General features: G+C 42.0%; 1 protein-coding gene and 2 pseudogenes across 1 annotated transcript; 2 read left to right on the top strand and 1 right to left on the bottom strand.

Annotated features, from left to right (window-relative positions):
• Positions 1-7,606: 7,606 nt before the first annotated feature.
• On the bottom strand, positions 7,607-9,693 carry LOC127785895 (BTB/POZ and MATH domain-containing protein 1-like; annotated as a pseudogene).
• Positions 9,694-10,399: 706 nt separating this feature from the next.
• On the top strand, positions 10,400-12,540 carry LOC127785896 (BTB/POZ and MATH domain-containing protein 1-like; annotated as a pseudogene).
• A 5,013-nt stretch (positions 12,541-17,553) lies between these two features.
• On the top strand, positions 17,554-25,348 carry LOC127752726 (uncharacterized). Its single transcript, XM_052278126.1, has 13 exons — positions 17,554-18,174; positions 18,969-19,041; positions 19,114-19,170; positions 19,469-19,524; positions 20,813-21,026; positions 21,918-22,004; positions 22,082-22,156; positions 22,241-22,324; positions 23,391-23,455; positions 23,947-24,166; positions 24,332-24,420; positions 24,838-24,952; positions 25,031-25,348. Exons 1-13 carry the CDS (start codon positions 17,657-17,659, stop codon positions 25,064-25,066), a joined length of 1,689 nt encoding a protein of 562 aa, XP_052134086.1. The 5' UTR covers positions 17,554-17,656; the 3' UTR covers positions 25,067-25,348.
• The last annotated feature ends 1,446 nt before the right edge of the window (positions 25,349-26,794 follow it).

Raw genomic sequence — 26,794 nt, forward strand, 5'->3', positions numbered from 1 at the left:
CTTCTAATATTCCTTATTTTTAATTCCGAATTTTTATTATTTCTTAATTGTATTTCTTTATGAACTCTAGTTTACTCTTTCAATATTCCTTATTTTTAATTCCGAATTTCAGCTATTTTTATATTGTATTCCTATATGGACTCTGTTTTTCTTTTTCTCCGATTAATGTGGAAATTTTTAGGCCATAGAGCGAACGTGAAGGCTTCTTTTTCTATTACTTTATTAAGATAATAGATAATAGATGCCTGGCAGCTATATCGAAAAAATAAGAAGTCTCTTTGGGACCCATGTGTAAATGATAAGGGAAAAAAACTACCGGAGCCCACGTACCAACAACCATGATTCTTCTCACATCTTCTCTTCCCCCTCCCCTTCTTTCTCCGAGGGAACAATGGTGTTCCAGTGGAGCAGAAGAGATGAAGAGCACTGATGCACCACGGCGGAGAGGACAGTGATGACCCATCGTTGGCAGCCACTGACACCCTGGCGGCCCGTCTCTATTGTCGGCGAGCGTGGCACGGGTTGATAGCCAGGGACGACCTAAGCTCTGTCGACAGTGGATTAATTAAGAAAGAGAGCGAATTCTAATGGAGTTAGGAGATGAAGAATCAACTACTTCCTCCGTTTCGTATTATAAGTCGTTTTGACTTTTTATGTACTATTTTTTAAATATAAAATCTAAACAGTACGCGCTCTCGTTTTATTCTAATCGCGCGACGCACCTTCGACCGTCCGATCTCGTTATCTATTCATTTTCGGCTTACGTTATCGCTTTCTCCACTAGTACTTGACTGCAGAGACGCTGACACACCTATATAGCATGAAAAACTGAGATAAGACATGTATGCCTTTTTTCTTTTTAAATAAAATTTTCTCTCAAATTACTTATTCGATCTACAATCCAATTACACCATTGTGTTCGTTACAATTAAATCTTCACAACAAGATCTTACATGATTATATTACGATGAAAAAATATTTATATTTATAAATTACTTTTATTATATACGTAAGTTACTTTTATCATATATATAAGTTACTTTTAGATTTGACTAAATTACTTCTTAGACATATAAAAGTAAATTTAATAAAGTCTAAAAGTAATTTATATATATTATAAAAGTAACTTAAAACAAAACGGAAGTAACTTTGTCACGACATTAGAAGTAAATTCATTATAGGGATAAAAAATGAATTTATATAGAAAACTTTATTTAATCAGTACAGATCAACACACATAAGTTTAACAAATACATATTAACTTCAACATATATAAGATACATACTATTGCATTTTTCAAGTTGAAAGGAGATACTAGAGTATAAACCAGCTACGATTAGCTGTGTAGTCATGTCCAATGAAAAATGCATGCATTAAAGTTACTTTCTTTTGTTCTAAGTTACTTCTATAATATATGTAAATTACCTTTAGGCTTTGCTGAATTTACTTTTATATGTCTAAGAAGTAACTTAGTGAAATCTAAAAGTAATTTAGACATATCATAAAAGTAATTTATGATTTTTCATCAAAATATAATAATGTGAGATCTTGTTATAAAGATTTAATTATTACGAACACAATGGTGTAATCGGATCGTAGATCGGATGAATAGTTTAAGAGAAAATTTTATTTGAAGTATAGGTGGATAGAGTCTCTTATAGATAGAGTGGTAGCTGGTTTAGAGACTAACTGTGTAGTCATGTCATTTTTTAAAGTTTGATTAAGTTTTCAGAAAAAGCTAATAACACTTACAACACCAAATTAGTTTTATTAAAACTAATATTTCATACATTTTGATAATATGTTTGTTTTGTATTGAAAATATTGTTATATTTTTCATAAGTTTGTTAAAATTTTAAAAAGTTTAACCAGAAAAAAAATCAAAACAAATTATAATACGAAGGGGAGAGAGTACAAAGTCAACGTCACCGTAACAGCCAAAGAAATCAATCGAATGAATAACAAGTCAATCAAGTATTTGTAAGACGTATCTTCTCGACAAACGCAAACTCAGCACCAAAAGAATCAAGACGAATCGGCGGCCATGGGCCATTCCTCCTCTGCGCTCGCCGCCTACCATCGTTCCTCCTCGCTGTCACGCTGTCGGCCCTGAGAAAACATGGGGACAAGAGAGAATTTTTTTTTAGAAATAATACGATTTTAATAAAAAATCGTAAAAATATAGATCGGTTAGACGAAATCGCAAGTTCATTATTCTGTCGAATAACCATGGTTCGATAGGGCCTGTCGAACAAGCTATCAAACTGCGGTTGTTCAACATGGTAGTTGGACCACCTTTTTTTTTTTAAAAAAAAGTGCATGAACAGTATTTGTGCAGTGTTCGGCGGAGGCCTATGGAACTCCCAAAGTTCGATATGCCCGTATGAACAGTGCCGCACAGTGATTATTCTCTTTTTTAAAAAATTATTTTATCACCTGTCGAAACACGATTGCTCGAGAGATTGCCAAACTTGCGATTTCGCCTAACCAATCTATATTTTTGTGATTTTCTATTAAAATCGTATTATTTAAAAAAAAATTTGAAAAGAGAGGACGGTAGATAGAGGAGGCACAAAGGAATATGACATGTGGGTCTTACCTTAATTTTTATTTTGTTTGATGATTGGAATGCCAAGTCAGCGAATATTACTATCAATATTGTACTGGACATCTATTATTACGGTGAGAGATACGAAAAAGTGGCCTTATTCCTTTTTTTTCATCACCACGCCGATTCTTCGGTACACTTAGGCTGTGCTCAAATACTCGGGAGTGAAGAGGGACTAAAGATGGCTGAGCCACGTCCCGATTGATCCTTTTTCTTTTTTTTCATTGTTAATTTGCTACTGACTGAGTAAATCCCTGTATTTTCTCTCAAATCGGGTGAGATGTATATCCCCAAATCAAACCCCAAATCAAGTAACATCCCAAATCATTCACCTCAAAAATCCTAAGTTACTTATACACACAAATCATTAAAAAAATTACACACAAAATAAAAATATCACAGATCCATACAATGAATCACAAATTCTAGAAATTATACATCCGGTGAATCACAAATCACAAAAAAAAAAAGAAAAGAAAACGGAGGACGCCGGCCGCCGCCTACGTGTGCGGCCTCGCCGGGCGCCCGCCGCCGCCGCCGCGGGCCGCCTGCTTGCTCTCGCACGCTGCTCAGTGCTCACCTGCGCCGACCGCCGCCCGGCCCGTCGCTCGCCCGCGCCAGCCGCCGCTCGGCCCGCTGCTTGGCTGCGCAAAGGGAGGAGGGGCAGTAGATGGGAGGAGGAGGAAGGGGAGAAGGGGGAGGAGGAGAGGGGAGGGGAGGAGGAAGAAATCGGATTTGAGGGGAGGAGGAGATCGAGGGGACTTAACTGATCTTATATAGGACTTAACTAATCGGAGATGGGAGAGAAATATTTACTCCCGGTTGGTAACTCCAACCGGGACTAAAAGATAAATCTTTACTCTCGGTTGGTAGTACCAACCGGGACTAAAGTGGGAATCTTTAGTCCCGGTTGATAGTATATCAACCGGGACTAAAGATCCTCGGCTCCCTGGCAGGCTTCTGATAGGGGATGAACCCGGTTGGTAACACCAATCGGGAAAGGTCAATTTTTTTTAACTGGGACTTAAAAACAATCTTTAATCCCTGTTCTTACTAGAACCGGGGCGATTGTGAAAATCGCTCGACCCTCCAAAGATCATTTCTCCAGTAGTGATTGGGATTCGTTGTTAATTGCAGGTTTTACAGCATGGTCAAGATCGATTTTAGAAGATTCTGATCTGCATTAACTTCTGTCCAGTTCACGTATATCTTGCCATTCTGTACTTATGTATATATTGTAAGAAAGTCCTGCTAGCCAGGATCCAAGCAAGGCGACGAATACTATATGAGTTGAATTTCATAAGAATGCTTTTGCTAATTTGGAATTCTGTTCTACGTGTCATACCAGTTATATCTAGGGTTGAATTTAGTTGATAAGTATAGTAAGCTGATAAGTAAGAGGAGTACACTGCTGCTGACTAGGTAGCCATCATGATATTGTGGTTATTAACTGCTTAATTTACAAATAATTAAGCATATATATGCCGTTCACGTGAGGACGGCGATTCTCTTCCTGTGACGACTCAGATTGATGTGGCCAGATATGGTTCGCAACAGCTAGTCAATTAACCCAGAGATCAGTAGCTAAGATCTTGGCATCTTGCTGTTTGATATGTTGCGAATTTGAACTGAAATCCTAAGTCTCGATGAACAGTTGCCTGGATTTGATGCTGGGTGCTTGTTACCCTAGCGAGAAATGCACATAATGGAAGTGTTTTATCCCTATAGAGGATATCCTTCATTTCTTACCTATCACTTAAATGTTTATTAAAAAGTCAAAAAAATAATAAGATAGATTAATATGATACATATATATCATACCACAAACATGCACGTTCGAATTTAACTTCCATAAATTAAAACAAAAGTAACAAACATAACTATGAATTTATATTAACTAGTTTCAGTTCAATTGTTTATATAGCTATGTAAAAATCAAGTTTTAATTTGCATGCTTAATTTGTGAAATGATGTATCCCATATTGATCTATCATATTATTATTTTTTGTAATTTTTTAATAACTATTTAGATGATAGGAAAGAAACGAGAGACATCCTCTAGAGTTACAATGAGAATCCATCTCCATATATGAAAACAACTGGTGGCTCTTCCCTGTGGGATGTAGCCTAAGCTCCACGACAATCCTTGTTCGTTCACTACCTGCAGTGCTCATCTCTAGCTATATAAACTATACGAATTGGAAGTTAAACTTTTAAAAGAAACAGTACGCGCAGCTGTACAAAATTTTCGCTCCTACTAATATATTAACTATGGCTTTTGCTCAGTCGAAAAAAAAATACTAAAAAACGATTTTTGAGACGCACATCCCCTTTTTCGAGGTGGGCTAAAAAACTCCGTTTGTAAAAAGATTTAGGAGGTGTCCAGTACATGCCTGTATGCAAAAAAAAAAAAAAAGTCCTTATTCTTATCTCCTACCTTCTCTCTCACCTTCTCAACCTTATCTCTCAACTCCCCCCTCTCTCTCACACCTCCTCTCTCCCTCGTGCGCCCAACGACGGTGTTGGCGGATTGGCGGCTCGTGGCAAACTCGAGCGGCAGCGGGCGGTGACGGGCGTGCTCGGGAGCGACGACAACGGGCTCAGGATCATCGGTGACGGCAAAAATGCTGATGGAGAGCTCGACGACGGCAGGTCCATCGTCAGTGACCTCGGCAATGGCGGATCCGATGGCGGGCTCACTCGGAGTGGCGGTGGAGGTGGCGGCCTTGGGAGCATTGGTGACATGGATCTGCTGGTAGGGACCTCAGCGCATGGATCTGACACTACTACGAAAACCATTTTTCGTGGCGGCCATTTTGGGTTTTCGCTGGCGGAATTTGGAGCCGCCACAAAGCAAGGGCCAGTGAAGATAAAGATCTTCGCTAGCGATTATCGACCGCCAGCAATAATTCATTTTCGTTGGCGGTCGTCTTAAGCAAGCCGCCAGCAAAGATCCATTTTCGTTGGCGGTTGGCTTAAGACGGCCGCCAGCGAAAATGTTTTTTCGCTGGCGGGTTACACTGTGCCAGCCACCAATGTTAGTACTGGCCAAGTTTTAAAAAAAACGACGGATGGAGCCGTCCGCCTTCGTCAATGCTCCACCATTCAAAAATTTCACAGAAATTCACCCAAGAATTCAGAAAACCACAGAAATTTACATCAATAATTTACATTCAACTGTTTTCGTTCACCCAAGCATTCAAGCATCACAAAAATCATAACAAAAATCAGCACGGTCGACGGCGTCAAGGTCGGAGGAGGGAGCCGGGCAGCACGGTCGATGGCGGCGAGGTCGATGCCGCCCTCCCCGTGGCCTGGCGGCGGCGGATCCGGCCTCCCCGCGGCCCAGCGGAGGCAGATCCGGCCTCCCCGCCTGGGCCCAAGTGCCGCCACCCGCGCCCGAGAGCTGCCGCCCGCCGCCCGCGCCTCCCGGGTCCGGCACGTCGTCGTCGGCGTTAGCTCCGCCGCTACCCGTCTGCCGCGGCGGCCGCCGCCCCCTCCCTCCGTCTAGATCTGGGAGAGGGAGAGGGAGAGAGAGGGGAGGGGAGGGGAGAGAGGTGAGGGCCTCGCCGCCCGCGCCTGCCGTGGACGCCATCGTCACCGTCGCTGTCGCCAACAGGAGGAGGAGGAGGAGGGTTGGGGTCTCTAGGAGGAGGGGAGAGAGGTGGGGGAGGAGGAGGAGAGGGATGCGGTGGGTGGAGAGGAGAAAGAGATAGAGGATAGATGAATGCATGGGTGGGTGGCACTGCGATGGCAGTGACCTCCACGACGGTGGATCCAGCGTGGGAAAGGTCAAAGACGGCATGGGTGCCTACACCACCGCAGCGGCAATGGATCTGGTGGTGGTGGCGGTGTGGCTAGGGTTTGCTTAGATGTAGGGATGGAAGCTAGGTTTCGTTTTGGAGTTTTTATATATTTTTTTTTCACCGAAATTCTTTATGCAAATGGGTGGCATAATGCGTCTGCCTACAAAAATCCCGTTTTTCACATGGTTGCGTTTCCCGACTAAAAAAAATTCCTATTTCTGCATACATGTGGGCTTAGGTGGATGCTTTACCCGCTTATAAAAATGGGTTCTGATCGCTTACAAAAATGGTTTTCATAGTAGTGAAAAAACAATATTAGAACTGTGTTTTGTATTTTTACGGACCAGTCTTGATAGTTGGGCTGTGTAAAAATGTTCAGAGTCATAATTGAGGTTGACTTTTGTATTTATAGACTATGACTGTACTCTTATTATAAGTTCCTAGAAGCTATAGATAAATTTTATGATACTGGATAGATGCATAGAGGTATCAAATTTTATATTGGAAAATTCTACCTCTTACCGTATAATTAATCACTTCAGCAACTAACTACAATGTTCATTAATTTGGCTCGCGTGAAAAAAAGAACTTGTTTAGACTATTTATCTTGATGGTTTATGTTTGCTTCCTTGCGACAGGCTAAATGTGAGTCATTTATATATGTTTCAAATCTGTGTGTTATAATCGTGGCTACTTCAAATTAAACCGAGTGGTCTTCCCCTCAGTTTTTGAAAAAAAAAAACTTGATACATCTCTCTTTATTTGACGACCTACAACCGTTTGAGAAATTGAGACCATCAATTAATACACCCAACTTGATAAAAAAAAGCTATAGCAATATATTCATCGAAAAAAAAAATACTATGCTAATATTATGTATTTATAAAAGCCAAAGAAACATAGAACAGTGAAAAGGTCTATTCAAAACTGGTTTAAATTCCACCATAGAAACTTGTGTTCGACAGCATTATCTTTATAGCTGATCTTTCTGGGCAGCTGAGTTTTTCCATGGTTGAAGCCTGATGTGTATGCTGTCACATTGTCTTCCCATATTCCCCAAGAAAAAAAATTGTCCTTTCCCTTTCACGAGCAACAACGTTGCAAATTAGGTCATTCAAAATACCAGGACAGCTTTTGGTTAAATACCGAAAGTCGTCCGTTGCCATGAACTCAGCTAGAGTTGTCCAGGAACCTAGCAACTCAAACATGCCTTCTTGAGACTATGGCAATAGTGATTCTCGGCTAGCACCAAATTGATGGCTGTCACGGAGCCCATATCGATAATGCCATTGCACAATCTATCTTCACACATCAGCTTCAGCCTATCTAGGCCATACCTTTCCGCCGCAATGAGCAGATGTTGAGCCATTGCCGCCTCGTTCTCTTGATCTATCTCTGGCCAAGTATCCGTGTAGATGAAAGAAAGCATAGCCCTGAATACTTGTGCATCCGTGTCGTTGATCGGTATCGCATTTGGGGTGGTGCGCTCTTCCGTTGTCCTAAAGAGCTCTATCTTGAAGACCGGTGACCGTGCCGCGAGCACCAAACGGTGCGCGGTGAACATCTCACCACCGACTACGAACTCGACGTCGGTGCCTAGTTTGCTCGAGAGGAGATCGCCGTAATGCCGGTGCATGTCCGACGGCGGTGGCACCTTGACAGACGACACCTCATCCTTGGTAACACTAACAACATCCACACCAATGGCGAAGCAGTCGTCCTTGAGATGTTCCGATTCCTCTAGGTCCTTTCTTAGGATGAACTTGTCGAACCCGAAGGAGATACAATCAGGTGAGAAGCTGAACGGTCTGGTGGTATATGGGTGTGGGCCGGCACCGGCTTCTTCCTGTCTTGGTCAAGCAGGCTGAACGTGATCTGTGCTGTCACTGTGTCATCCTCGACGACCTGATCTTCGAGAACGAGGTAGAAGGAGATGTAATCCCTGCTGCTGTCGCTGCTTCCCAAGCGACGGTAATTGATATGCCAGGTATCACTGGTGGAGAAACGCTTTGTTGTTCTAGTTTTTCAACCGGGACTACGAATCCGGGACCAAAGATCACAATCTTTAGTCCCGGTTTAAATAACCGGGACTAAAGATTAATTTTTAGTCCCGGTTGGTAACACACCAACCGGGACTGTTACCAACCGGGACTAAAAATATGGTCCCGGTTGTTGTTACCAACCGGGACTAAAAAGTTTTGTTTTTTTTTTCTTTTCCTTTCAATCCGGTTGGCCTTTTTCCTTTTTTATTGTTCTTTAGCTTTCGCTCGTGGATCGAATGAATAAAATCAACAACAAAGCCTAAGTGATAGATCGAATGAATAAAATTAAACAACAAAGCATCCATATTGTTTACACTTATTCAGATCTACAACATCTCATCACAGAGAGCATTTATCACAGAGAACAAAGAAAGGAAAAAGAAAGTTCACATCTACAACATCTTCAGCATTCATCAGATAGCATAGAGAAGAGAAAAAAAAAGTTCTCCTGCCGCCGCCTCCCGCCCGACGCAGCCGGCCGCCGCCGCCCCCGACGTAGCCTGCCACCGCCTCCATCTCGCCGCCCCGTGCCGGGCCACCGGCGGCGGCCTCCATCCCATCGCCCCGCCCGGGGCCGCCGCGGCCGGCCTCCATCCCGCCGCCCCGCCGGAGGGGAGGAGGGGGAGGAGAGAGGGGAGGAGGAGATGGGGTGAGAGAAGAAGGAAGAGAAGGTTGGGAGGAGAGGAGGAGAGAAGAAGATAAGATGGAGATGGCTGGATGGGAGAGGAGGAGATAAGGATGGAATTAATAGGAGACTTTGCATGCGCGCGTGGATAGAGGTTTTGTTTTACCGGTTGTTTAACAACCGGGACTAAAAATCCTAACTTTAGTACACCAACCGGGAGTAAAGATCACGTGATCTTTACTCCCGGTTGGTAACACCAACCGAGACTAAAGATCACGGGAGGGCCTGACAGCCCCTGACAACATACGAACCAGGACTAAAGATGAAATATGCCCACTGTAGCTACCAACCGGGACTAAATATCATCTTTAGTTCCGGTTTTTAGTGGAACCGGGACTATTATAGATTTTGGTCGACCGGTTTCTCCACCAGTGTATGGCCTCCTGCGTTGAACGGGAAAGAGCTGAGCGACCTGTAACGGTTGGCGCTCAGAGTGCTGGAGTAGCCGTCGATCTTGAGAACGTGGCTGGCTCGCGTTGTTACGGCCGTGGAGGCGGACGATGGCGCAGGACCATCGCCGGCACCGGAGGCGAGAGTCGTCGCCATCGTCATGGCAGGACGTAGGGAGAAGCAATTAATCTCGTTTCTCGATCGTGAGTTTTTAGCGTCCAATTGCTTAATTAGCAATTAATTCCTTCTTTTACCAAGGATTCCTTCCTTTTGGTCTGCAACCTTGGATTCACCTTCCTTCTTTTTCGTGGATCACTTGCTTTTTTTTGCACTCGAATGTTCGTTGCGGCTACCATCGATGCTATATATACATCAATTAGCGTATACGCGCTAGATTGCGTAGCTGGCGCACGCGCTCTTTAGGCTCATGGTACCCACGTCCCTAGTTTCGTCACCTTCTTTTTTTAATTAGTTAAGATACTACCCTAATCAATGCTTTTAGTACGTAGGAGTATTAGCGAGACAACTACTGATCTAATCAATGACTTGCCCGACGCCACCTGCTGCGCAATAAATAGCAGCGATCGATCGGTCGTGAACTATTGAACCATACAAAATGAAAGGATAGGTCTATCAGTAAAACGGAAAGGTCAAGTAAAACAGGAAAGGTGAATCGAAAATGGCAGTTCTCCGAGGCTCCGAGAACGCACGCAGTTGGAGTTGGAAGCTAACCGTGCGGGAGATTTATTGCTTCTTCCCGTTCCCAGATTCCCTATCAAATTTACACCAGGAAATCAATCCCTTTTAACTCGGCAAACCTATCAAAACACGCACAGGACGAGTGTCTCCTTCATACGTACATCCTGTCATGACGACGACGACGACGACTCTCGCCTCCAGCGCCGGCGATGTTCCTCCACCGCGGTCCGCCTCCACAATTGTGGCTGCGCGAGCCAACCACGTACTCAAGATCGACGGGTATTCTAGCGCATTGGAAGCCAACTATAAGCTCAGATCTTTTCCGTTCAGTGCTGGAGGCCATACCTGGCACATCAACTATTGTTGTACGCAGGGGCGGAACTGCCCATTGGGCGGCATTGGGCGGCCGGCCCAGCTACAGCCCGCGTCGCCCCACACCCCCTTGGCCATATCTATTTAAAAATTGTCATATGTAGAAAGCCCACGCGCGACGGCCCATCAGTGTCCGCTTCTATCTCGAGCGCGACGTTTCGTTTCTCTGTTTCTCCCGCATCGCTCGCTCGCCGAGAGAGACAGAAGCCGAGACGTCGGTCGACTTACTCCGCCAGTCCGCCTCCGCGCCAGGCGCCACGCCGGTCGCTGGCGATGCCTACATGCCGCCACCACTGTCCGCCGCACAGGGAGCGCACCGCAGAGGACAGACGACGACGGCACGACGCCTAGCCGCCACCGCCCACCGTCAGGTGCCCTAGCGTCTAGCGAGCAGCGAAGGCCGACGCCCGACGGCCGGCCGCCCGGCCTGACGCCGCTCGCAGCCGGCCACGGCCAGGCCGCCGCCCGCCAGCGCCAAGGTCCGCCACCGCCAGCGCCTGCCGACCTCGCCTCCTGCTCGCCTGCTCGAGACCTGCCGAGTGCCGACCTCGCCTCCTGCTGGCTGCTCGGGCAGTGAATCAATCAGCAAGTTACTAAGTAAGCAACGTCTCATGCTCTCACTCCTCTCAGCGAATCAACAAACAAATCACTAAATTAGTGTCTCACTGTCTCAGCTATGAATATAATCAAGACAGATTTGTGCAGTAGGATGTCCGATAAATGGCTCAATGATTTGACATCGTGCTACATTGAGAAGGAGATTTTAGAGGGCTTGATTTTGAAAAAGTTAAGGAGAGTCATGGGTGACCAACGAATAGAGTTGCCTAAACCTTCTAGAGTCCCTAGAAGAGCTTAGTGTTTTATTGCCGGTATGTCTTCTCATATATTTATCTTTTTTAAATATATATATCAACAATGCTTTATGAGTCTTTTGGCGTATGATGAATTATGTATTGCGCAAATATTATTAGTTTGCTTTAAAATTGTTTTGTTTGCCTTAATTATAGTATAAATATGATATTAGTTCCGTTTAGTGTCCTTATGAAGCGAATATCTCCGCCCCATCATGATTTTAATCCTGTGTCCGCCACTGGTTGCACAGACTACATCTCCTTCTACCTTTTCCTCGAAGACGCGGTCGATGAGCCTGTGATGGGACAGGTTACATTTAGCTTACTCGACCAAGACGGGAAGCCGGTGCTGTCACGCACCCATACCACCCGAATGTTTAGTTTCTCACTTAATAGCTCCTTTTGGCTTCCACAAATTCATTAGAAGGGAAGATCTGGAGCAATCAAAACATCTCAAGGACGACTACTTCGCCGTCAGTGTCCATTTAGTTATCACCAAGGGAGCACCTTCCGTCAAGGTACCACCATCGAACTTGCACAGTCATTACGGTGATCTCCTCTCAAGTAAACAGGGCGCCGACGTTGAGTTCATGGTCCGCGGTGAGATATTCACGGCGCACCGACTAGTGCTCGCGGCACGATCACCGGTGTTAAGGCGGAGCTCTTCGGGCCATTGAAGGAAGGCACCACGACAGATGCTATACAGATTGATGGTATGGATGCACAGGTGTTCGAGGCTCTACTTATCTTTATCTACACGGACATGTTGCCAAAGATGGACCAAGAAGACGAGGTAGCAATGGCTCAACATCTGCTCGTCGCATCGGATACGTATGGACTGCAGAGGCTCATGTTGATCTGCGAAGATAGATTATGCAACCATATCAATACAGACTCCGTGGCAATCATGTTGGTGTTGGCCGAGAAGCACCACTGCATACGTCTTAAGGAGGTGTGCTTTGAGTTCCTCAGCTCCTCAACGGCTCTAGTCGAGTTCATGGAATCAAGTGACTTTCTGTATTTTATACGGAGCTGTCCTACTGTTTTGAAGGATCTGATTTACAATGTCGCTGCTCATGGAAAATGAAATACATTTTTTTCATTTGGTGAATGATGGAAGGAAAATTGCTTGCGTATAGACACTAGGCTTCAATCATGACAACATTCAACTGTTCAGAAAGATTAGCTAAAGGTTTTCTATGCTGTCAAAACACAAACATCTGTATTGGAGTGGGTTCAGGCGTTCCCCTATAACTATAATAAGTGTTTAATCCCCAGTTTTGTGTGGCCCTTTCACCATTTGGTTTTTCTAAAATTGTTGCCATTTTTTACATTCCCTATTCAATAGTACTAGCTTATAAAGTCATGCATTCGCGCGACTATAACCATCCTCTTATTTATGAGTTGTTACCCCGTTGCCTTTTGCACATACATGACCCCTTATCGTCCTCTTATTTTTGGTGCTACATGAGTTATCAACCTGTTGTTTTCTTCACCGCTGCATGACCTCATTATCTTATTATTTTTCATTGGACGCCTGCTTTATAGTCCACCTACGTACATTTTATATGTTTTTTTAAGTAATTAGTTTGATTTTGTATAAAATTTATGCACAAAACATACAATTATGTATACTTTTTCTGTAAATCCTATAATATTGTACAAGTGATCCCCACTTAGTGCAGTTAATAGCAATTCTCTATGTTTTCCTGTTCCACATCATCCCTATTTTCCCTGGCCGTTAGATTTCAATCAAGCGATCGAGCCATCCTTCGTGTTTGTCTATCCGCAATTTCGCACCACAGCCACCAAATTGTGTTCCCCCAACGTCTGGCCGTGGTCCACTGCATCTGCATCACCTCCCTCCGCGGTGGGCGAAGCCACACGCCTCTCTCCCGACCCAGCGCCATCGCCATCGCCAGTCCAGCCATCCCTCCCTCTCCCACGACACACGAGTCACGAGGTCACCCCTCCCCATCCTCCTCTGCGAGGGAGGTCGCAGCTGCCCTCCATCCCTACCAACCACCCGCCTCCCAGGCGAGAAATTTAACAATATGCCACTCCATGGGGTGGTTTTAACAGGATGCCACCTTATAGGATGTCCTTATAAAAATGTCACTCCATAGATGATACTTCTTAATGAAATGCCATTTTGGGGTGATTAGAGGCTTTTAATCACAATTTTGGGTGATTAGAGGCTTTTAATCACACTTTAGGGGTGATTAGAGGCCTCTCTCGGCCGGGCGGTTGTCGCCGCTGCTCCCCTGCTTGGCCACCGCTTTCATCGCCCTTCCGCGTGCTCGCCGGAGTCGTCGCAGCTGCTCCCCCGCTCGGCCGTCACTTTCGTCGCCCTTCTGCGCGCTCGCCGGAGTTGGCTGCTGTTGCCCGTTCGCGCTTCCGTTGGCGTCGGCTCCTAGGCGGAGGGACGCGGCGGTGGGCCACATCTCGCTCGCCGGCTCCGTGCAGCCTGGCGCCCGCCGCGGGGGTGTTCGGAGAGCGCGACGGCGACGGCGAAGAGGGCAGGGAGGAGTGGCGGGGACGGCGAAGAGGGGAGCACGGCGTGGAGGAGGAGGCGAAGTGGAGGCTGGAGATGGTGGCGGATGTGGTAGGAGCTTGGGATTTGCATGGGTGGCGGCGGCGGGGAGGGGGGAGAGGACGCTGGTGAGTAGACGTGGATATTTTTTGCGGGCAGCACGTGGCACACAGATTCTCTAATCACCCTAAAGTGGCATTTTATTAAAAAGCATCCTCTATGTAGTGGTATTTTTATAAGGACATTCTATTGAGTGGCATCTTGTTACAGCCACCTCTATAGTGTGGAATATTGTTAAATTTCTCGATAAAACCTCAATATTGCCCAAGTGACTTAGATACTCTATCGCATATGCCGTATGTTCAATTTTTGATCTGCTTTTGTTTTTCCATGATCAGCAGATGATTAGATAAACTATTGAGATGATCGCAGCATCAAATTGTACTGTGAGTACATAGAGAAATAACTCAAGGACCTGAAGATCTTTAGCAACTATTTAATGATGCATATTGTATTTAGTTGCTAATAATTTTACGGACGTGACTACAAAGCGATCGGTTGCCCGTTTGCTTAGAGCAGCGACCACTTCATCCAGATTTTGAATATCATGGTGCTTGTCTTTTTTACCTCTTTAATGACTTATATTTTTTAAATCACATATTTTTTTATTTATTTGTATCATTATACTCCACTCAAAATATACGACGAAACAAGATCCATGTTAAATATTTTCAAACGTTTTATTAATTTAAAAGTAATTTCTTTAAATTGTAGAAGTAACTTAGCTATGCAATAGAAGTAACTCTATATAGCATTAGAAGTAATTACATTATGAGTGAGTTGAAATAAGAAACTATGTGGAGTAAATTCAAAAGGAAAGTGTAGAGAAGATTTTCACGTAAATACATTTATGAAAGTAAATTTAATAAAGACTGAAAGCAATTTATATAAATCATAAAAATAACTTAGCATAGAATAAAAGTAAGTTGTTACGACATTAGAAGTAAATCCGTTGTAAGGATAAAAATATGGGTCTATCTAGAAATTAAATTTAATCAGCACAAATTATGGAATTGACTAAGAGCAATAATACAAGCAATCAACTCAGAGCATTATGAATGTATGAGAAGTAATTTAATCAAATCTAATAGTAATTTATATATATGTGTCGGTGATATGAGTCCGGGGTACCATGCTTAAAGGGGAGAAGCCGCCCCCCCCAATGTCCACGTGGCGCTTCCCCCAAGGGGATCGGGCCCGTGGATGGGTTGCAGCCGCCCCTCCCTAGCCCGAGGGGTCAGGCTCCTCGGGGCGGTCACCACGTGGCCACCATGCATGTGATGTTAGGTGGACACCCCCTAGCGCCCACCTAACCGCATTTAGTGCGGGCAGAGCAGGCGCACCATGCCACATTAAATGCGGCCTGACTAACTCGTGAGCATTATGAATGTGCTGCGCGCCTGACTAACTCGTGACCAGTGCGTGACCGGTCGAATGACAGATAAGACGGCGGCAAAGCCAGGCGTGCTTTGGCCGGGTGTCAGGCGGCGTGTAGCGGTGCCGCAGGTATGCCCCATCCCATCGCGATGATGATTGGCCCAACGCCTCTCGACTGTCCAGAGTCGGCTTGACCGCTCTGGACATGCCCGAGATCGTGTTCCCGATGCATGCGCGCCCCCAAGTCCACCTCCATTAAATGGTAAATGACGGGGATCCTCCCCGAGTCGGCCTACGTCAGCCCGCATGATTTGATAGGCCCCACACAGCAGCCGATGTATAGACGACTTCTAGGTTGAGGCACGAGACACACATTTAATATAGAGAATATTTTCCCTCTTCACTAGGCAACACTCCCAATGCATGTGGGAACTCCTTGGAGTATAAAAGGAGGTCCATTTCTAGTGAGGAGAGAGATCGATCAATCAAGAGGTGGAACACTTAGCCCTACCTTGTACAATAGAGATTCAGAGACTTTGTAAGCTCAGAAAAATCATCATACACATGAGTAGGGTATTACGCTTTTTAGCGGCCCGAACATGGATAACTATCGAGTATCTCATCTTCGTCGAGGGCCTGACCCCCTCGATCTCTCTTAATCCTACCAACTCCTCAACTTTCACTCGCTGCCTCCGGCCGAACTAACAAAGGAGGGGCCTCACAGTCCCCCGCTCGAGGAGTTCATCCTCCGATAATACGATAAAAGTAACTTACATATATAATAAATAATTTACAACATAAATGTTTTGTCATCATAATATAATCAGGTAAGATCTTGCTATAAAGATTTAATTACAACGAACATAATGGTGTAATTAGATTGTAGATCGGATAGTCATGTAAGATCTTGTTATAAAGATTTAATTGCAATGAACACAATGGTGTAATTAGATTGTAGATCGGATAAGTAATTTAAGAGTAAATTTTTTAAGAAGGTAAAAAAGACCTGCATAGCCTAATAGAAAAAAAAACTTGCATGTGTATAACGTATAGTAGTACTTCCCTCACGTTTCGTGGCCATAGCTCGTTAAGTCGAGATAGATTTGGCGTTTTATTATCCAACACCTTTCCCATCCCAGAATTAAAGGGGAAAAGGAAAAATAAAAATTTCATCTGGATGAGTCTACGGCTCGGGCGACCAATCCGTTTAGAGCAAAATCGGGCGCACCGACGTCAACGACCGATTTACGTGCAACTGATTTTCTCGTAAATTATTTATCCAAATCATGATCCGATTGCACCATTAAATTCGTTGTAATTAAATCTTCAAAACAAGACCACACATGGATATATTCCGACGAAAAAAATTAGCTTATTATCAAATTATTTTTAAATGTTGCACGATGTTCCACCAGGTATATCGGAATTGTTTCATTAAGTAGATCGAAAATGTTTCACTCGTTTAAATCGGGTGTTGTTTCACCTTATAAAAAAATAATGTTTCAGCAAATAGCGAAAGAATGTTTCAGTTCACTGCAATACTAGATCTATATATAGTGAAACATTGTGAGTATACTAGGTGAAATATTTTTCGATGGAACAAAAAATAAACCAAATTCTTTTAATAGGGGGTTTCCAAAATATGTGGGTTTTTTTTGCAATGCAATGTTTCGTTCACTACAACATTAGATCTATACATAGTGAAACATTGTGAGTACACTAGGTGAAATATTTTTGTGGAATAAAAAATAAACCAAATTCCCTTAATAGAGAGTTTCCAAAATATGTGGGTTTTTTTTTGCAATGGAGTATTTAAGTTCACTGCAACATTAGATCTATACGTAGTGAAACATTGTAAATACACTAAGTGAAATATCTTTTATGGAACAAGAAAAGGGATAAGTGGGTGGTTCCAGATGAGGAGAGGGGAGCGTGCGCATGGGGGAGGGGAGCGACCGGTTTTCCCACCTCTGCCGGTCGTCTTTCGTAATAATGTACGATGCTCAAATGCTTTGATGTATGAGAGGCATTGAGGCCCATCTAAAAGAATATGTGGCCTTGTTTGGTGGGCTTTTAATCTTCAAAGCAAGGAGTCCAATTGATTTACAGGGTTTTATCTTTCCCCTTCCAACATCCGCTACGTTTCGATCGTCGAGCGCTCCTTCTAGGGTTTCTGCTTCTTCTCCCCCCCACCAAATCCAGGTCTCCACGCGAGCCGACGAGCGGCGCCGCCATGGAGTTCGACGAGTACGAGTACCTAGAGAAGACGGTCGAGCCCTCCGCGCCGTCGACCAACGGCTCCGGCGAGAAGGACCGCGCCGGCTCCCGCCGGCGCTCCTCCGGCGGCGGCCGCGACGACGAGGAGCGCGGGTCGAAGCGCTCACGCTCCGGGGAGGACCGGGACCGGGACCGTGACCGGCACCACGGCGGCGGCGGCGGCCGGGAGCACCGGGATCGGGATGACGGGAAGGAGAAGGAGAGGAGCAGCCGCAGCCGCGGCAAGGATGGGGAGAAGGATAGGGGCAAGGATGGGGAGAAGGATAGGAGCAAGGACGCAGAGAAGGATAGGAGCAGGGACAGGGACAGGGACAGCGAGAGGGACAGGCGCAGGGAGAGGGATAGCGGGAGGGAACGAAGAAGCAGCAGCCGCCCTGAGCGTCGCCGCACGGAGGAGGAGGAGATGGTGAGGGAGCTCCAGAAGGAGCGCGAACGCAGCGACCGCAACCGTGACTACCGTGACCGCGATGTTAGGTGAGAATTTCTCAACTCCCCAACCTCTCTATTGCAACACCTCTATTGCAACATCTGGAATATCTATTGCAACACCTGGAATATGATAGAATCGTTGATGTGATTTGCTTTAGTAGAAACCCCTAGGCCCTTGTGTAATTTAATGGTTTTTATCGAATTCCTGTGAAATTTATGTGTTTCAATAGGGGTTTTATCTTGTGTTAGCTATGGATTGCATTATCAAATAGTTAATTTTTCTTGGGGATACTTAAAGTGATTAAAGTTGTGTGAGATGGGTATAGGATGTTACTTATTGAATGCATGCAATTTTTTTATTGAAAAAGTTAGTGATTATGTGTTGAATTTGGTTTTGTCTGTTCTTTGTGTACACATGGAACATAGCGATGGTTCTATCTCTGGTGATCTGCATAGCTTCTAAATGTCTGTTGTAGCTTACTGTCATTATATCATCTAGGTTTGTCAAACTTGAATATTGAACATGAATGTGGGACTCGCAGATACAATTCGCTAGGGCAGTCTTCAGATGGTCTTGGCAATTGGTCCTGACTAAGGATATCAGGTCATGAATCTTCATTTTTTCTTTCTTGTGATGCATTTATAAGCTAGCAACTGGGCCTGGCTGCTAGCCTACTACGTTGAGAGATTTTTAGATAACTGATTTTTTTTGTGCTTATCAAGGGTTTCTGATAGGCAATGATTATGCCATCTGTAATTTTGATATTTTTTATTCATCATCCTTTGATGTGTTGATTATGCTGCTTTTCTCTTTTCTCAAGTTCCTTTTTTATATGCAGACGTAGGAAAGATGACGGTGCAGAGCCAGAAGCTGATCCAGAAAGAGATCAAAGGACTGTATTTGCCTTCCAGGTTGGTTTCACAAGTAACTTTTTTATTTTTCTTCTTTATGCATTATGCTAATGTTCATTGGCATTACTGTAGCTATCTTTGAAGGCAGATGAAAGAGACGTCTATGAGTTCTTCTCAAGAGCAGGGAAGGTGAGAACATGTTTACATCACACTGCTCTGATTTGAAACTGTTCCCATCTTACAATATTTTTATCTATGTGCATAGCATTGATGAACACCGAAACTTCAAATTTATGACATAGGCTTGGACTGATTGATTATTTTGTTAATATAGTTACATTACATATGAGAAATTGACAGACATTGTGTTTTTCACTTGTTTATTATTGACTCATCACTTGTGTTGAAATTATGTGATTGTTAAGATTTCTGGTTGTATTAAACTTTTATCCAAGCATCTAATGATTGCTCTTACTCTTCTGTGAAGGTCCGTGATGTTCGCCTTATTATGGACAGGAACTCGCGGCGTTCCAAAGGAGTTGGGTGAGTTCTTGGTACCTCTTTATTTGCTCTGATGTACAATTGTACATTCCTTTCACTGGATGTTTTTTCTAGAATGTACATGTGTTCTTTGACTTTAACAATTCGACTTCCAGAATATGTGGGCTAAAATTTTGACCCGGCCATAGGATTGTTGTTAGTCATGGATGACTCCTTGCTTCCATAACACATGCAAAATACTTTGAACATAGCAAATATGACATTAGAAAAGACAATAATCAAACAGTTTGAGCACACAATATCACCAATTTGTCGTTTGATGGAACTTTTGGGGAGTATCAGGAGCTTTCAAATAAGCATGTTACAATCGTGATGCATGTTTTCTTGTAAAAGCTCAGAAGCATATTGAAGCCACCAGCAGTGGTAGATACATGTTTCACGCTTAAGTGTGCTAATTTGGAACAAGTGCACACTTGCAAACAAATATCATTACAGAAGCAACAGTAGCATTGCTATGTCAACTAGGATTACCCAGATCTATGCCTGCTCTTGGCAAGAGAACCATAACTCAAAAAAAAAAAAACAAGTGTGCTTCAATCAAAATCTACTTGTAGCCTGGGCACGTGCCAGTTCAACTTCCAAATGGTATGCCTTGCTTGAGTATACATTAAATTGCAATTTTGTACACGCTTTGTCTAGTCTGGTTTAGCTTCTTATTAGAGTTAATGCTATAGGATAAATTTGGTTACTACGACAAATGTCTCCTGAAAAGCTTTTTATAGACAATTTATTTTGTTTAAATTTCTCTTTGGAAATCTAATTGATTGGTAGTTTTTTTTTTGTTTTGAATATTACTTATCAGACTCTACTACATTTTGTTTTTGGATCTATTTCTGGTTGTATAATTGTATAAACACTTATATAGTTCGTAATTGATATTTTTTTCTTGGGGAACATTTTTCATCAGTTTGTCATACTCAACAGGATTGCACACTGAAATATTTATAATTTGGTCTACCTGCTGGGATTGTCGACAGTTACAAGTAAGATGGAATATTAGATCATTCTGATGCCGTCAGCAATCTTGGACAGTTTGATTCCAGATTATTTGACAAAACAATTGGTGCAGGTTTTTAGGAAATAATGAGGATGCCCAAGAACGAAATTTAAAAGTTTGCTGCACACAAAAGTTTAATCCAAATTTCAAAGTTTCTGCGAGCTTATGAAAAAAAGACTTAACATATATGAGACTACTTATAAAATGTACTTCCTTGACAGTTTTTAGTTGGATACTCTGATACGAGTACTAAAGATCTATATAACATGGCAGGTACATTGAGTTCTATGATGCTATGTCTGTTCCAATGGCGATAGCTCTAACTGGTCAGGTGCTTCTTGGGCAACAAGTGATGGTTAAGCCCTCAGAGGCTGAAAAGAATCTAGTTCAGTCAAACGTGGCATCAGGTGGAATAGCTTCAGGTGGAGCAAGAAAGTTGTATGTTGGCAACCTACATTCCAATATCACTGAGGATCAATTGAGACAGGTGAACCACTGAATCTTTTAGCACAAACAGTGATACATTGCTTCCCAGTTTGTAGATGAGAAAACATAGTAAAATAATGACAAAATTGAATTAATGTGCGTGGTTTCTTTTGTGTCATTGCTATCTCATTTAGGTGTACGTGGTTTCTTTGGTTATTCATTTTAATATAGGCACAGCTTAAGTACTTAATGTCTAACTTGCTTATAACACTAGTTTGAAATAACATTGCTGTGCCACTGAAAAGTGATCCTAGAGCCATTTTGTCTTCCTCAAACTGGTTGCTGTTCCCCAAATTATTCACCAAAATTGTCCTGAAATAAATAACTTGTGATAAAGTACCTCATATTGAGAAAACAATCTTCTAAAATTTTCATTCAATTGCTAGTTGCAACAAGTTTGCAATGTATGCAAATTTTGTTTCTTGTGCCACTGAAAAGTGATCCTAGAGCCATTTTGTCTTCCTCAAACTGGTTGCTGTTCCCCAAATTATTCACCAAAATTGTCCTGAAATAAATAACTTGTGATAAAGTACCTCATATTGAGAAAACAATCTTCTAAAATTTTCATTCAATTGCTAGTTGCAACAAGTTTGCAATGTATGCAAATTTTGTTTCTTCTTTTCACCTCGAATAAAACAATTCTATGTAAATAATTGTTGGCTCTGAGATAAAAGGTGGTATTTTTGTCAACCAATTGTACATGAAGTATTGAAGTGGGACTTATTTGAAGTTCCTTAGTGAACAACAGTAGTTGGACGTCCTGAATATTAATATTATCCTTTGAGAAAGATGCTGCTAGATTTTGACTTTTTGTCTGAAGTACCATAGCTGATGCTTGTACACTTTTTTAATGTGCATCTTGTTATATGTGGTAATGAATACTCCATTTCAGGTATTCGAACCATTTGGGCAAGTGGAGCTTGTCCAGCTGCCGGTAGATCCACTAACCGGGCTATGTAAAGGTTTCGGTTTCATCCAGGCAAGTTTCCATATATGCCTTGAAGCTCTGAACATCTGACCATGAAACCCTGTAATGCTAATTATTTTGTTTTGCAGTTCGCACGGCTTGAAGATGCAAAAGCTGCTCAGAGTTTAAATGGTCAGCTTGATATTGCTGGAAGAGTAATTAAGGTAAATTTCTTAATATGTATATAGTATAGCTCAAAGATTTGGAACATGCTAAGAATCCATCTGACAAGTATTTGTTTCAATCAGGTCTCGGCTGTTACTGAGCAAGCTGGTTTGCAAGTTGGGGGTGCAACTACGGGAGATTTAGATGATGATGAAGGTGGAGGTTTGGTATGTTTTCCAATCCTTTCCACTTCTTTCCTCTTGTACAGTCTTTTGTAAATGGATTTATCATATTTTATAGCTCCTTTCTTTTGAAAATTTGGGAGTATGCAGAGAATTTTTAACTACAATTTTATGGTTTGCGCTCACACTTGCTAAGTTTATTTTACCTAATACAAATATTTCCATGGACTTAAAAATTGCTCAGAGTTTAAACTGTCTGCAATTTTATATCTTTTGCTCATATATTACACTTTACACCAAATAGTACTTGTTCTACAATAGGAATGGGTTAGTGTGGCAAAAATATAGAGCTGAGACGGATGAGGCATTTTGTGGTTAAAAGTGTATATTGCACATTCTACCAAATGCTAATTCTACAATGGGTGTCGTGAAAAAAAAAATATTTATTGAGTAACTCTTTCCTGGAAGTATTTTTTTTTGTTGTGCAATAGCTATTCTCATTTCGACATAAACAGTAATTTACATGAACTATGTTTTTCTTGATGTTTATCCTTTTGGGAAGTACAACATTATTAATAATTGTGGCATGGCATCTTTGCTTTTTTATGGAAGTATAACTGTACTAATAACAGCATGGCATCTTTGCTTAGATTGTCAATATGTACCAGTTCAGATCACTTACTGATATTAGTCTCCTAGAATATGATTGTGACGCCCCTTCTTTGTTCTCTGCTTATACCTACCAGTGTTTTTGAAACAATAACATGCTAATATAGTGATGGTTTTAACTTTTAAGTCTCTTCAAATGCTTATTTTGAGTTTTTGACCATAAGAAGGTGGGTTCTCCTTAGTAGTGTGTCCCCTTTTATACGCTTTCACGCACAACAACCTGAAACACCCACTTTATTACATGATTAATCCATTTTGTTGTGGTTGCCAGCTGTATGTTTAGGTTATCCCTTGGTCACTATAATTTTGAGGTTGCAGCCACATCTTTTTATTGCTGCTAACTGTGTACTCGTTATGTTGTATGGGAAAACCAGGAAATATGCTGGGCTATACACATCACATTTTTTATTTGCGTATTCATATTTTAATTAAATATGTGCAGGCATTAAATGCAAGCTCTAGAGCTATGCTGATGCGTAAATTGGACCGGAGTGGCACTGCAACCAGGTATCTTATTTGTTACTACGCGCTTTTCCTGCTTTTGCTATCCTTGTGATATGTTTTTTCATTTTTCATGAGGGGACCAGCTGCTGTCTTGATTCATCTTGCCATGTCTAAAACTCTATGGGGTATCTGATTTGAGGAATGGGTTGATCCTAAAGCTGATCTTATGTGAACTAAGCCCAATATTTTAAAATTCTGTGAAAAATGTTGAGTAGATTAGGATAAAAATTGAGACACGTGCAGATTGAGATGGTGAGATCCTAGATCTCTCTGCTGGAGTTATATGTGCAATCATGAATGTTGAATCATAAATGTTGATACTTGATAGCACCTACTGCCTTATCGGCAGGATTCATGTATAGTAGTTCTGTCGAGACCATTCTTCATGGTTTAATGGAAACATTCTTATTTTTGTAGTACTGTTATACCTCACATTCATTGAAAATTCCATTCACTGAATCTCCTTTGATAATTTCTTTTGTGTTTATCTGCAGCATAACTGGTGGTATTGGTATTCCTGGTGTGAACACATCTGTTGAGTTACCGTCTGCATCGGTTACTGGTGCTCCTCTGCCAACCACTTCACTCATACAACCAACAATACCTGCTATTGGAACAGTTCCTGGCATACAAATTCCTGGTACTCAATCTGCAGATATTGGTTCACCTACTGAGTTTCTATTGCTGAAGAACATGTTTGACCCTGCAGTGGAGGTATTTATATATTTATGTTTTAAGTTTATCGCTCTGTTCCTTCAATTTAGATGGCCACTTTACATTTCTTTATTGTATGATTCAAAATGTTATTTGTTTTAGTTTCAGTTCATCAATTGTATATGTTCGCATCTGACCGACTAATTGAATGTTCATTTTTAACAGACAGATCCTGATTTTGATTTGGATATTAAAGATGATGTCCAGGATGAATGCTCAAAGTTTGGTGCAGTAAATCACATTTTTGTTGACAAGTAAGTAATTGGTTTACTTTTTTTGGCGAATCTTAATCGTATTAGGATAGGCATACCATGTTTATCTTTAACACCTATGATTTGACTAATATGACCATTTATTTTGCACAAATGCTCACATGTCATCCATGCCACCCAAGGGTTCCTGTAATCTTGTTAGATATATCAATTTATTAAGCTTTTTGTGGGCTCTGGGCTTTCTCTAATATACTTGGAAGGCTGTCTATAGTTTGTAAAGGTTCATTTTTATTGTACTAAAACTGTGGTAGATTCAATCACTTTGGGTACAAATGGGCAATGCCTATCAACAAGCCTACAGAGTGGTTCATATTGTGCTGGCTGTTCGTTTCCAACTTGGAATCGTCTAACCTTGTTTTTTTAAAAAAAGAAAATCTAACATCGGCTATTATTGCACAGAAATACTGCTGGCTTTGTGTACCTTCATTTCGACAGTGTAGCAGCTGCGACAGCTGCTCAACGCGCACTGCATGGTAGATGGTTCGCAGGAAAGATGATTACAGCGACCTTTATGGTAAGGGGATAACATCATCCTGGTATTGTTTTTGCATATCGTGTTGCTTATTTTGATTGAGATCTTTTCTCTTTTCAGACTGCTCAGCAGTACAAAATGAAGTTCCCAAACTAGCAGACTAGTGATGGGTGCAAAGATCGAGTTGGCATACGAGTGTGTGAGGTGAATCTGGAGCCGTTCAGCCGTTCGATCAAATTCGTAATAGTGGAGCAGCTACATTAGTTCGTTTCCTGTAACATTATGGCGTATTGGATGAATCTCGGTCCGAATAGTTGCATCGTAATGATGACTGAATATGTGATCAACTGCTTATCACCCTTTTTGAGAGGAACTGTTCCCGGTGACAAGGCCATTCTAAAGAAATGCAAGACAACTCTGATGTGTTGCCGGACAAAAGGTTCTGCTTTACAATATCGCAAATCGAACACGTCTACGCCTGCACATCAGGGTTTAGAAAACCGTATGGTTATAACGTGCGGTAATCTTTAGTTTTTAAAATTACGGCTAAACCATGCGCCACCCCGGTGGGGTGAAAACGGTACAAATTTTTCAGATTCTGGACCTATTTTTGGAAATGGAATCTGTCGGACCTATTTTCGAAAACGGAATCTGTCGGTTGAAATTTTTTTGGAATTTTTCTGAAACGGAAACGAATTCGGACCTATTTTCGAAAACGGAATCTGTCGGTTGGAATTTTTTTGGAATTTTTCTGAAACGGAAACGAATTCAGAAATATTTTCTTAGAAAGGATAAGGGCAGTTTCCGTCGGAACTCGGAATCGGTTGAAAATTTTCTGGAAATTTTCGGAAATTTTGTGACTGGATTTTTTTTAAGCACTGAACAGTGAGTACCATGTTGTTTGGTTGTTATTTTTTAACAAAATATTTGTTATGCAAATCTGAAGTTGCATAAGAATATTTTTTCCTTCATTAGGATTTATCAACAGCATTACCCTTTTAAACATAGATAATTTATTCCATAGATTGTGTTTTGTGATGTGCTGTTAAGACTTAAAAATTGGACTTATATGATTATGTTTTATGATGAATTGTTGACCGTTGAGACTTGAGAATTGGATTTATCAGTTTGAGGGGTTTTTTTATTCTGATAAATTTTCGTTACCTTACGCCGGTCGTTTTCGCTTCGTTTTCGGTTTTGATAATATTTGATTCCATTTTCGTATCCGGAGTTTCCGATTCCGATTTTGATTCCAAAAAAAATATGAAAACAAAAATAATAAAGGTAGATTCCGTTCGTTTCCGTACCGTTTTCACCCCTACTGGTAACCATCAAACCATGCGGTGGTGCTAACCCTATCTCAATCGGTTTGTTAAACCTTGGTCCTCACTGGTTAGGACAGCGATGTCAGATGTCAGACGAACGCTAGCTTCTGGTTTCTCTTTTTCCACATGCAGATACAAACTTGTGTTGGAAGTATTAGGTGGTGTTTGAAACCGATAAAAATAAAGGTGGCGCACGTAAAATGAGAAAATCATTAGCTTATAATTAATTAAGTTCTAACTATTATAAATTTGATAAATGGATATATTTGATATTTTAAAGCAACTTTTATATAGAAAACTTTTCACAGAATACACCATGTACTAGTTTGAAAAGCATGCTAACGGAAACAATGTAAAATTTGAATCGCATGCTAACGAAAACCGAGGTAAAAATCTGAATCTTAGTCCCGTTCTTTTCTCCAACCAGAGTTGGTTGAATATTAAGATTTTCGTGACACGCTTTTTAAACTGCAAAACAGTGCATTTCGTGCGAAAACTTTCTATATGAAAGTTTCTCTAAAATATCATATTAATCTATTTTTCAAGTTTGTAATAATTA

This window comes from Oryza glaberrima, chromosome 10 (assembly GCF_000147395.1).
Source record: "Oryza glaberrima chromosome 10, OglaRS2, whole genome shotgun sequence".
NCBI lineage: Eukaryota > Viridiplantae > Streptophyta > Magnoliopsida > Poales > Poaceae > Oryza > Oryza glaberrima.

Bases quoted from the DNA above. Each gene is read 5' to 3' on its own strand.
- LOC127752726 (XM_052278126.1), top strand. From the start codon at position 17,657: ATGGAGTTCGACGAGTACGAGTACCTAGAGAAGACGGTCGAGCCCTCC. The intron at 21,027-21,917 runs GTGAACCACTGA...ACTCCATTTCAG, and splicing joins CTGAGGATCAATTGAGACAG to GTATTCGAACCATTTGGGCA. The intron at 24,953-25,030 runs GTAAGGGGATAA...TTCTCTTTTCAG, and splicing joins TGATTACAGCGACCTTTATG to ACTGCTCAGCAGTACAAAAT.